The 13,246-nt window shown below is 39.1% G+C and overlaps 1 protein-coding gene across 1 annotated transcript; it reads left to right on the plus strand.

Moving 5' to 3' along the window:
• Window positions 1–120: 120 nt before the first annotated feature.
• yrdc.L (yrdC N6-threonylcarbamoyltransferase domain containing L homeolog) lies at window positions 121–9,624 on the plus strand. The gene is given in 6 exon segments (NM_001089029.1): window positions 121–277; window positions 2,017–2,212; window positions 3,062–3,176; window positions 6,248–6,367; window positions 8,404–8,546; window positions 9,073–9,624. Coding segments are annotated over 6 exon segments (780 nt in total). The 5' UTR covers window positions 121–132; the 3' UTR covers window positions 9,134–9,624.
• Window positions 9,625–13,246: the final 3,622 nt, after the last annotated feature.

Raw genomic sequence — 13,246 nt, forward strand, 5'->3', positions numbered from 1 at the left:
CGCTCTCCTCTGTGATATCACACAATCCCGCCCCCATCTCGGTCACGTGCCTGTGACATCACGACTTCCTCAAAGGCGCAATAGTGTAGCTCGCCGGTTCCCACATGGCATGATCGGGAGCGGAGGGCTCAGATGAGGCTGGGTATCCGGCGGTTACGATTAGAGTCCAGCTTAAAGCCGCATCACAGCCTGGCGATGGACATGACGTGCAAAGTGCTCAGCTTGCCAGGTGGGGAAAATGGAAGATGCACAAGCAGACCCACCAGGGATATGAAAGGTGAGCCGAATGAATAGTGCACTGTTAGATGTACACAGAGCTGAACGAATGTTACGTTTGAGGGCATGTAACGTGCAGACGTGAACGTGGCACAGCCAATAGGAACAACTGGTGGAGCAAAATCATTGGGCTAAGTGGAGCTATGAGACAAGGGACTATCTGTACATAGAGCAGGCCTGTCCAACCTTTTGGCTTTCCTGGCCACTTTGGAAAAAGACAAATTGTCTGGGGCCACACATGAAATACACAAACACTTTTGATTTGTAACAGTAAAGAAAATACACAGAGAAGAACTACAATACCAGATGGAGATATACACTGGAATATGGGACACCTGGATATTAAATAGAAGTATTATTATATTATTATTATTACTAACTGGGCAATGGGAAGAGTCCTCCCCCCCCCCCCTCTTCTTATATCCTTTGTGACATGACGTTTCCTTGGGAATCGAGTGTTTCAAGCGGGGCCACCTTCATATCCATCCCGGGCTGCATCAGGCCACAGGTTGGATACCCCTGACATAGAGGATAGTGTCAGTAGGAAGGGATACTTGGTGAAAATAAAGAAATGAAACTCATTTTTAGGCGTCATGGAGACAGTGGCGCAGTGTGTATTTGCTGAAGTAGATCTCTATTCTGTTGGGGCACAAACAACAGATGTAGCAAGGCCTGGACTGGCAATCTGTGGGTTATGGCAAATGTTAGAGGGGCTGCTGCAGTCAGTATATTTAGTGGGCTGGTTGGGGGGCCTGCTTGGGCCTCTGTGTACTTGGAATGCCCTGGCCTATATTGACTCCCAGTCCAGAACTGGATGTAGCTCTCTGATCATAGATGGTGGTTGGTGTAGTTCTAGGACTTTTTTTTTTTTGTAGCCTCCCTGGACATTTGGGTTTATTTGGCTGCACAGCTTGAACCCCTGCAATAGAATTAGCAGGGTGATTGTTTCAGTAGATCCAGTACAATAAATTTCTCTCTGACTGGAGCACCTGCTAGAAGCTCAGTGCTCATATCTCGCTTTCCTTGCCAGCAGCAAATAAGGGATCTATTCCCTGCAGTAGGATCATTAAAAACTAAAATGCAGCTTCCCTGACAATGCCTCTTAGGGTTGGCACATCTATTATTTAATACCAAACACATGCAACATATACATACTGTGTGTCTGATCACTATAAACCTATGCAGCATGTGAATTCCAGGCTCCTGTGACAGACAGACAGTGATTACATTTAATTTGCATAACCCTAACAGTGCCAGAATGGAATTGTGCTGGGAAATTTGCCCATGCCATTCTTAAACATGTAAAACAAAACAGTGCTGGATACTTCAGTTAGTGGGTTTATAGACCTACTACTGCTTATGCATGGCCATGGGGTGAACAATTGGATGACATTAAGTGTGTAGCCCTATGTACTTCTTGATCGGACCATGAACCTCTATACATTTCCTCCTTCCAGTTTGCTACTTATACTGAAAGCAATAGAGCAATAGTTTAATTGACAGAAGAAATGGCAGAGGCCTGAAAAGAACTATAAGTATTCTAAAATAACTAACATGTAGCATCACATTTTGGTCTCTGTGTTTTCTGTCTGAATTATATTTAATGGCAAACGAAACCACATTTAACTAAAAAAAAAAAGGTGCATAATTTACATAAATTTACATATGATGTTGCTTACATTTCTTGTACATTTTAACAGTCTTAATAAAAGTTTAAAGTTCTTTTCATTCACCCATCAGGTTGGAAGGAGATCCTGAACACATCTCTTGGAATCCTGCAGCAGGGCGGAGTGATTGGTGTGCCCACAGATACCATCTATGGAATTGCCTGCCTGGCTCAAAATTCCCAGTCCATAAGCAATATCTATAATGTCAAAGGACGCAATGGGACCAAGCCATTGGCCATCTGTGTTGGGAACGTTGAGGATATTTACAGGTCTGTTTTATTTCCTATGCACATTTCTATGTGGTTATCTAACCTTCCACTATGTCACAAGGGATAGCTAATGTTTATTACATTGATTTTAAAAGTAACACATATCAGTCCTGTTCCAAGTCATTAGTAGGGATTTATGCCCTCCTTAACATATGGGATGATGACCTATCCTACAAACATATAGAAAAATTGCACTTATTTTAGGCCCTTTAATCTCTCCCCTCCCAGCAGCTGCTTGGTCTGCTGCTTCTATATTGATGTAGCTAATGCATGCATTTAATGTATTTGTAACCTTATGTAGACCCACCTTGTATTGGTTACTGTAAAGCTTCTCAATGTATATATATTCCTTCGTGTATTTTGATAATATTGGAGAGCTTCTGATATATTAAAATGCTTAAATGTGCGGTTGTCTGTGTTAAATATAGTTGAAATTACTGTTCAGGCTTAGGATTCACAGTGAAGAAGAACAATGCAGTTGGAAAATACAGGAAAAATACCAAAATTGATATAAGCCTATAGTATTGTCGGGTTACACTGGTCTGCCCGAGCATCAGAGAGATTCCAACAACTATTAATTCTACTATAGACCTATGCAACAACTATGTAATTTAACACTTCCTATGTCTAATATTTATGAGACTGAGCAATTGATTGGGGGATGATGGGTGTAAAGATAAGGGTGAGGAAAAGCCACTCTGGCAATGGACAGAAATCAAGTTCACTATGTTTTCTAGCATTCAGTATATTTCGCTCAGCTAACACTTGTATACAATTGACAATGTTGTATTAATACATGGTGTTCTAAGTAACATCTCTGAGATAATCTTCTGACTGTATGAAATGCAGGTACTGCCGAGTAAATGTCCCAGACCAATTACTTAGGGACCTGTTGCCAGGACCAGTGACTCTGGTGATGGAGAGGTCAGACCGGCTCAACAAGGAACTAAACCCTTTTACATCTGTGAGTAGAAAATATTTTCTTTTAGGTGCTAAGTACAAATCTGCTGTTAAATATAAAATTGTGTACTGAGAAGGAAATACTGTAAATGAAACGGCAAGGCCAGTGAGGTTATAGCTTTCAAAAGTATGGCAGACAGGCTATATTGTTGAGGCTCAGGTCATCCTTGAGAAGTATTTGAAAACTACACAAGATAAACTTTAAGGGAGAACAAACCCCTCCCACCCAGGCTCCCTGCAATGGCTCCTTCTGTGTAGCAGGTAGTCTCAAAAGGTCTTTCCATGTGTTCCTCCTTTAAATATGCAAGGTTGACAGGGTCCATCTTGAACTGTTGCAAATCCTCTTCCATTTGATTGGTGACACTGAGCATGTGCAGTTGAAGCCAGCCAACTGCACACTCTCTTGTGGCAATCTCCAACACAAGGACTCAAATTGGTGCCAACCTCGCTGTGCAACTCTGCATTATTAAATTTTAGGCTAACTGGGGGGGATTGGAATGTCTAAGGGAGGCTGGGGTTGCTACATCGGCTCATTGATGCACTCCAATGGCCTGTATCCCTGTCATAGTGATCCGATCAGATCAACCCTATATTGCCAGCCTCAAGGTAGCCATATCGGGTAAAGCCAGCTATACATGTCTCCTTTCCCTTTAAGACTTTGGTCACACCTTTGTTTGCTGAACAGGCTTTCCCAGAAAATAAAAATAATACCTTAAAGTGGACCTGTCACCCAGACACAAAAATCTGTATAATAAAAGTCCTTTTCAAATTAAACATCAAATCCAATTTCTATTTTTTATTTAAGCATTCATAGCTGTTGTAAGCTCATTTAAAAATCTCAGCTGTCAATCAAATATTGACAGCTGACAACATTCTGGTGCAGACAACATTCTGGTGCAAAAACAAAATTCTGAGATGATGCAATGCTTGTCTTAATAACAGTGTCCACAAAATGGCTGCTGCCTGCTTGCTGTAATTTTGAAATCCCAGACTGAAGGAAACAATATTCAAATAATTTATATAGTGTAATTAAAGTTCATTATCCTTGACTAATCTGATAAAATAGGATTTTGAATAATTTTTTTGGGTGACGGGTCCCCTTTAACTCCTTGTCTCATCTCTCTTTTAATAAGGTTTCCAGCTGCTGATAGCGGTGTCTGTGTATTACAAATGGCCGTATAAATTTAAAAAGAATCATCAGGCAGTTATTTTAACTGCATTGTGGGTTTATTATAGCAATACTACATGTTTCAGGCTGTGCCCTTTATCAAGTCATCAGAACATGTTGGTACAGAAGAAGAATGCGTCCATCTGAACCACTTATAGAAACAGACAAACAATATACCATTTTGCCAATTAAAGGCATTCAGGTGTAATAAACGGATATAAGAACAGTCTTCTCTTATTGCTTTTAGAACCACATTCTTTTAGGGGGGATTTTAGATCCCTTGTTAGTAGGGATGCCCAAAATCCTTTGTGAAAGATTCGACCGAATACCGAACTGAATCGAAGGCAAGGAAGGATGAAAAACAACAATGTGCAGAAATTTTTTTTTTTACTTCCTTGTTTGTGTGACAAAAAAAGTAACGTGATTTTAAGAATTGAGATTCGGTTTGGCCAGGTATGTGGATTTGTCTGGCTAAAAAAAAGGCAGAATATTGAACCAAATCCTGGATCCAGCTAAAGTCATATGTTCAGGAAAAAGCAGAGAAGTGTGCAAATTGTGTGCAAATTGTGTGCCTGTCTAAAAACTTTCTAAGGGTCTCTTTGATCATATGTAAATACACCTTTTTCTGCACTTATATATGTACAATATACAAATGCCAGAGGGGCTGCTATCAGGGGTGATAGAATGTCAGTATTTAGTGGGCTGGTGATATGATGACACTAATGATAAGATTAAATGCATTGGTTTAGGAGATACAAACATGTCTAAGCAAAAATAATACAAATAACTTATGCCCCTAGAGGAAAGCCACATGTAAGATGTTTTTTACTGTCCCAAGGATCAGCAGACAAGCTCAGTCTGAAAATGAGTGTCTACAGACTTTAAAGGTGTTACAAATCTATAATCTATGCAGTTAAAATGAGAGGCTTAGTATAATGCCACACGGGGGCTGAAACTGGCTTGCTGGAATACTGTTGTTTAGGCTCTAGTGCAGACATACACAGCTGATTTTGACAAAGAAATGGGATACTTTGTATTCTCGTGCTAAAATCAGCCTTTTGTGCTTGCATTCACGTTGATACAACGGTGCTGGGTGCAGGCAGGAGAGGAAATTAATGCTGATTTTTGGTTTGGCGGTCTTTGCCTTTTTGCCGAGACAAAACATGTCTTGCGATTGTGGGTGCTGAGAATCGCTACAGGTAAACACTCAAATTATGCAATTGTGCAGAAATACTTGCAAAGGCATTTTCACATGCAATCGTAGTGTTTTACCTGCAGAGATTCTCAGCACTCACAAAGGCATGGAACGTTTTGGCGACAAAACGCTACGTGTGTTATTGCTCAAAGGGTTGTTCACCATAGGGGAGAGAAGACGGCATCAGGGTGATAAACTGGATGTCCCCTGGTTAATTGTTTTTTTGAACTGACACCAATGAGGACAAAACTGTCATATTTGCCCTGCAACTAAACGTGGCCATACACTCGCCAGTACTCTCGGGTATATGACCAGTTGACCTGTGATCTGAACAATACACTAGTCCTGTTTCTAATAATGAAGTGTGTCCACCGAAATTCTCCCAACTGGAGGCCAAACAGTTTCTGGTCCATCTCACGACTTACTGTATTCGAGAATAATCAGCCAAAGTCAACATGAGCTCATATAATAATGCAAGGGAGAAACAGAACACTTTCTAGGCTGGAGGATACTATACTCATACTAATAGCTTTAAAGTTCCTTCCTCATACAGATTGGGGGTACCGTAAATCTAGCTGGACACATAAAAGGAGCTGCTAACGTTTAGTGTAACTGTATAAGGAGAGCAGTGAAGTTACATTGTTTTCTGTAAAGAAGAGGATGTAGTGATCAAGGCACTGATTACTCTAACAGTTAGGTTTTCTTCTTTCAGTTGGTGGGTGTCCGGATTCCTGATCATGCATTCATAAGGCAGCTGGCTGAGGTCTGCTCAGAGCCCTTGGCTTTAACCAGTGCCAATATCAGCTCCCAGGAAAGCACACTCACAGTAGAGGTACAGTACAACCCTCAATGTCTCAGAACATTTGTCAATTTGTACAGGTACTATTATATCATTGTATGCGGCTGTACAGTGCTGCAAAACCTGCCTTGCTTAAAGGGATCCTGTCATTGATTGAAAAACATGTTTTTTTTTTTTTTTCAAAACGCATCAGTTAATAGTGTTACTCCAGCAGAATTCTGCACTGAAATCCATTTCTCAAAAGAGCAAACAGATTTTTTTATATTCTATTTTGAAATCTGACATGGGGCTAGACATATTGTCAATTTCCCAGCTGCCCCAAGTCATGTGACTTGTACCTGCACTTTAGGAGAGAACTGCTTTCTGGCATACTGATATTTTTCCTTCTCAATGTAACTGAATGTGTCTCAGTGAGACATGGGTTTTTACTATTGAGTGTTGTTCTTAGATCTACCAGGCAGCTATTATCTTGTGTTAGGGAGCTGCTATCTGGTTACCTTCCCATTGTTCTTTTGTTTGGCTGCTGGGGGGGGGGGGGGAAGAGAGGGGGGTGATATCACTCCAACTTGCAGTACAGCCAGTATAGCAGTAAAGAGTGATTGAAGTTTATCAGAGCACAAGTCACATGACTTGGGGCAGCTGGGAAATTGACAATATGTCTAGCCCGATGTCAGATTTTAAAATTTAATATAAAAAAATCTGTTTGCTCTGAGATGGATTTCAGTGCAGAATTCTGTAAGAGCAGCACTATTAACTGATTCATTTTGAAAAGAAAATGTTTTCCCATGACAGTATCCCTTTAAGGCTTACAATGTAAATCCTTGTGTACAAGGTAATTGTGTACAAGGTAATTTTCTCTTCTATCCTGTGTGGAACACTTTGTAAATCTTCATAAAAAATGTCTTGATTTTGAATGAATATTAACAAATATTTATAAAGCACCAACGTATTCTGTAGCACTGTACAGTAGAAGGGCATATACATCAAACATACAGATTTCTGGCCAATATAGAAGGTAAAGTGCACTTCGTTCTTGTTACACAATTTTTGGGTTTCATAATTCCAAACTGTGAATGAAGAAAATCTTTATGCAATAGCTATATATTATGGAAAGAGGTTTGTGATCATTTAAGTGCTGAATTTTCAACTTGTCTTGTTCTCATTTGCTTAAACAACTGTTTTTACTGAAGCAAAATTGGTTCATATTTATACAATTTGGTGTTACCACCAATTTGTAGTAATATGGAAAATTTTTCCTTAGTTTTTTTTTTCCCCAGAGAAATTCCAAATTGTTAGAGGCACATTTATCAATGGTTGAATTTCAAATTCCTGTTTTTCAAAACTCCCTTAAATTTAACTAAATTTGGCATTCGACTTAGGGAAATTTGTTCTCATAAACTCGAATTGAATGTCAGGAAGGCTGCAAACATCTCACTTGCTCACTGGACCTCTCTCATTGACTTGTACTGCAATTTGGCAGGTTTTAGGTGGTGAATAGTCCAATTCGAATTCTTAAAGGGCCAGAGTATGATAAATCTTGAAAATCAAATTAGATTTTTTTTTTTTATAAAAAACTTGAATCGAGTTTGGATAATTCCCTAGTCGAATTTGACAGTTTTGACCATAAAAAAAATTAAAATTTTCAATTCGACCCTTTAATAAATCTGCCCCTTAGTTTAGTATTGCTGAGCTCTTCCGCCAATATGATTTTAATGAATTCAACTTGTCAAAGCAATTCAATTCTGACAAATGTGTCCCTTTATTTTTTTATAAATGCAATAAAATTCAAACTGCTGGAAATCCTTCAGGATTCCCCATTTTACATTTTCATAAATGAGCCCTTGTTTTATCTTATGCATTTTTTTAAATTAAAAGCTTATTGACTTTTTACATGCAAACTACAAACACGTGTTTTGTAACTCGGATAACAATTAGGATCTGTATCTGCAAGTCAGGTCTGTATATCCTAAGTCGTCACAGTCATGTCAGGAGAGCTTTCCCTTCCCCTGTAATTTCTTTCTGCTGCTATTATTGTGATTAAAAAATCTTCTCTTCCATTGTATATATAGGAGTTTAGGGATCTATGGCCAAAGCTGTCTCTAGTTGTTGATGGAGGCCCTATTGGAGAACATTCTAGCCCTGAATGCAGACTAGGATCAACTGTAGTTGACCTTTCCGTGCCTGGAAAGTTTACCGTGATCCGAGATGGATGGTGAGTCTAATAGTATTGTTTTCACAGTACCCTGATACAAATAAGGGAGTATTTGCACTTTGCACCTTCTCTTCCGGGATACAGTTGATAAATTATGACAAGTGTCTGCACTTCGTTTTATATCAGAGTCTTGCAGCCACCCCAACAAAATGTAAACGAGTCTTCTCTTTGTGGAGTATTATGTAGAGTTTTGTAAATTGTAGCTGCTGATTTGCAACTGGCATTAGATTTAAGCTACTGTTAAGGTGGCCATACACGGAGAGATCCGCCCGTTTGGCGATCGGATCGTGGGACCGCATCAACGAACAGATGCTGCCGTGATCCGGCGGGATTTTTGTCCCATTGGCCAGATCTCGATCGGGGAAGCCCGTCGGGGGGGGCCCCATACACGGGCCAATAAGCTGCCGACTCGGTCTGTCGGCAGCTTTTGTCGGCCTGTGTATGGCCACCTTTACTTTATGTCAGAATTCATAATAAAGTGTACGGTAAAGATTCTGCATCTATGTGTTTCCCCTTCTCTTTACAGTGCTCTGACTCACACTGTGGATATCCTCTCAAACTCCTATGGCTTGTTACCAAACTCCTGACAGCCCACCCTCAGGGCAATAAGCCTTGGGACCAATCAGCAGGCAGAGCATGAGCATCCCCTTTGCTGATCAGACTGGAAGATTTGCCAGTGGTGTGGTGAGGAAACACTGATGCATGGCTTATGATCTTAAACTAATAGGTCATGTTTGTGTCTCCATCTTGGCATGTGAACTGTCTTGTCACTTGGAACTGCAGATGGGTTATTGAATCTGTCAATTCAAGAAGGTTTTTAATTTTGGATCGGCCTTGTGTTGCTTATTTTTTTTTTTTTAAAAAAAAATGGAGACTGCTTTTTTTGCACTGACTGCAGAATTTTATTTGGGTTACTTCTATTTAAATTATTGACTTATCAATAAATCCTAGCTTGGTCCTGGACTTGCTCTTGCATTTAGTTAAACATAAATAACAACAATTATTCACAAACGTTCACTCATTACATGCTGGACTAGACATTCTGTGATTAGATGGCCATTGATAAAAAAAAAAAAAAGTATTTAAGAAGAACACTAGTGATGTGTGTGTGTGTGTGTGTAGAGAAGAAGCCGACCCACACCCGACCTTAACCCGATGCATGCTCCTATTTATATACCCACGCTGCCCGCCGTGATGTCACAGAAGGGGGAGGGACATGCCGGAGTGAGTATACAAAAAGGAGCTCTTACAGGTGGAAGTTGGGCAGTAGAAGGTTGCAAACGTTGTGAGAAAGTCGGCTCAAACCTGCCAAACCCATAGGCTTCAGGTCGGCCCGCACATCACTAGAACACAGGTAGTCTAAGTCGATTTAAATATTTGTTCTCTTAAGTTTATTTTATGTTTTCGTGTTTATAAATTGGAATTTCCATGACAATGTCCATGCAGCAGTATGGCATACCTCAACATGTGTATGCCAGCTGCTGTTTCTTTCAAATATTCTTTATCTTCTCTATGAACTCTGGAACATGTACCTATACTGTTGACTGTGAAAAGGATTTTGGATTCTAATGGGGTTATTTACTAAAATCCGAATTTCTCATATTAATAATAAAAAAAAAAAAAAGCTCGACCAAACTCCCATGCCCATTTTTAGCTTAATTAATAAAAAAAAACCTCTGTACTATTCGGGTTTTCGCTTAATTTTATAGCGTTTTCCACCATCAGATTAAATACATTCTTCTGACTTTTTTTTCCTTGAATCGTTCGATTTTTATTTTTTTTGCCCAAGAACCCAGAAAAAGTAACATTTTTGGGCTTAACCCAGCACAGACCACAATAGCTTAAAATGAATATTGGTGCCTCTCTCATTCTCTTATACAGGACCTCGACAGGTCTGAGATTTCAGATTGGGGCTCCAGATTGTGGGTTAGACCGAGCACTGGCACAAGGGGGTGTTTCTAGCAGCTGGTCAATGCTACAGCAGGGGTTAGACCGACCACTGGCAATATTTTTTTTCCCCTGTGTTGCGGATTTGGGCTTTTTGCAGCATTGGGTATAATAAATCTTGAAAAAATCTAGCTTTTGAAAAAAAAAAACAAAAAAAACTTGATCAGAAAAATTTGAGGTTTAGTAAATTACCCCCTAAGTCTTCATATGAACAAGATTGAACTCTATTGAAATTCTATTCACAATGTTTAATGTTACAATAAGAATACCTCCTCTGACATCCTGTTGTTACAATAAAAACTTCAATAAAGACATACTTAAAAAAAAGAGAGAGCAAGTCAACTTTGAGATCAGTTTCCGCTGTACAGTGTTTAAAGGTGATAACACATTTAAGGAATTTGTGTCCTTCATTTTACTGTATTGCATACATTATTCCATATTCGGTATATCTTATAGTTATTACGCTGTAGATAAAGGGGTACACTTAGTTCTGGTGAAGAAATACTATATTCTACTATACTATAAAACTATATGCTTTTTTTGTCTTTTGTTGAGGACTGGATTCTTTTTATCTTCATAATCAAAAGGCACAATTTAACAAATAAACCACTCTACATCCAATAAATTGTACTTGGAGTTGTAAAAAAATCTTTTATTTGGAGTCATTCCTTTCTGTTAGAATGTAATAGGAACTAATAAAACAGTGTAAAACATGGGGTAAATGTGCTGGTGCTATATCATATAAACATATATTTTTATTATTCTCTAACCTACATTCAGATTTATAACTGTCACATAATTATTATCCTTTATTTATATAATACTGACATATTCTGCAGCACTTTACAGAGTGTGTATGCACATCATAAACCAGTCCCTGCCCTAGTAGTAGTCTTACAGAGCATTTGTTTTTAGATGGGGTCAGTGACCTCTACTGAAAACTGGAAAGAGTCAGAAGAAGAAGGCAAATAATTCAAAAACTATGAAAAATAAAAAATTGAAGGCCAATTGAAAAGTTGCTTAGCATTGACCATTCTACAACATACTAAAAGTTAACTTAAAGGCAAACCACCCTTTTAAAGTGCTGACGACAAACCATTCAAAATTCCCTGCCATTGCAACCCTTCAAAACAGTCAAAACAAATAATTGAACCAAAGTGCTTGGTGACATTTTTGCAAAATTGAATTGACTTACCTGCAGTGATTTTAAAGGCCAGCTATGGCAGGGTATGTTGGATATTTTGGGGCATGTTTTCTAACATTGGAGATTTTACCCATAGCAATCAGATCTTTGCTTTTGCTTTGTAACTTGTAGGTTTAAATCAAATTTCTGATTGGTTGGCAATTTCAATTAAATGATTTGCGTGCCAAGAATGTTTCAAATCGGTGTCGGACTGGCCCGGCGGGAAACCAGGAAAAAACCCGGTGGGCCCTGACCCGTAATAGGCCCCTCTCCCGACCAGTTTGTTAAAACAAAAAAGATTTCTTTAGGTGCTGCGCAGCGGCATCTGCACATGCACACATTTCCATTCATACAGAGCGCCGAGCAGGTGCATTTCGGAGGGAGCCCTGGACAGCAGTCCCGGTGGGCCCCCCAGTCCGACCCTGTTTCGAATATGTTCTTCGCAGTTAATGCCTTCCCCTTGCCGCTGGTAGAGTGTGTGAGAAGCAGTGGCAGACCCCTGAAAAACTGGGCTGTCACAAGCACACACAAACACACTTTTACTAAAAGATTTGCAGTTTGGTAGAAAGAACAATTTACCCCAATTGTATTTGTCAGAATGTGCTTTCATGGGGTCTTTATACAAATAGGGGGTCTTATGACACATACTATTAAGTCAGGGGCTTTGCAGAAGGAAAGTTGGCAGCTGAAACAATTCATATGCACTATTTTAATTTTAGGGTCCCCATGCCACACATATCGTTGCATATTGGCAGTTCAGTAGATCCCTGGCTTTCATATTTGGGTGTTTTATCACCAGAATTCATGCCACATACATACTACATGCCACATACATAGATACACATATTGGGCATCAAACTGTTCAGCAGAACCCTGGCATAAATATTTAATATATTTTATCTGGGTACTTTATGAGTTGTAGGTAATATTTCAAAAATTGCTGAACTTAAAATAAAAACATTTGAACACGTTAGTTTGGAGTACAAAGACATATTTAACCATTTTTGGATTTATGGAACAAAAATGTATGGTTTGCTAGAGTAAATCTACAGTTGCAGATTTCTGAAGTGATGCTATGGAAATGTAGCCGTATACTGCTAGGAATTTTTGACCTATACCAGTCAGAAGTCTCCATTAATCTATACATATTTGGTATTGTTGCATTCTGGAGACATTGGACATTCCAAATAAGTTGTATTTTTCTGAATAAAATAAGTTATGTTTCTGATATATGCGTGTTTATTTTAATAAAAATATGATAATCTACTTAATTTGTGCTGGTAGCTCTATGGGTGCAGCATATTAGCTCTTTAAAGAAACTACCACTTCCAGTGCTGTTGATGAGTTACCTGTTGAAGAGAGAAGTTAATAACAGTAAAATAAGTCCAGAGAGAAAGAGTGATATACAGTATGTCAAGAAACAAGCAAGTGCCAAGAACTACTGAGCCCTCACACTTCCTTCCATTGTGGGTGATTCAGAGGCTATTTAATAAAGGAGCCAGAGAGGTTTTTTAAGCCAACTAAATTGTACCTAAAAGCTGCTGTCAGCTGGGTACAGTTCAGTAACAAA

This window comes from Xenopus laevis, chromosome 2L (genome assembly GCF_017654675.1).
Source record: "Xenopus laevis strain J_2021 chromosome 2L, Xenopus_laevis_v10.1, whole genome shotgun sequence".
Lineage (NCBI taxonomy): Eukaryota > Metazoa > Chordata > Amphibia > Anura > Pipidae > Xenopus > Xenopus laevis.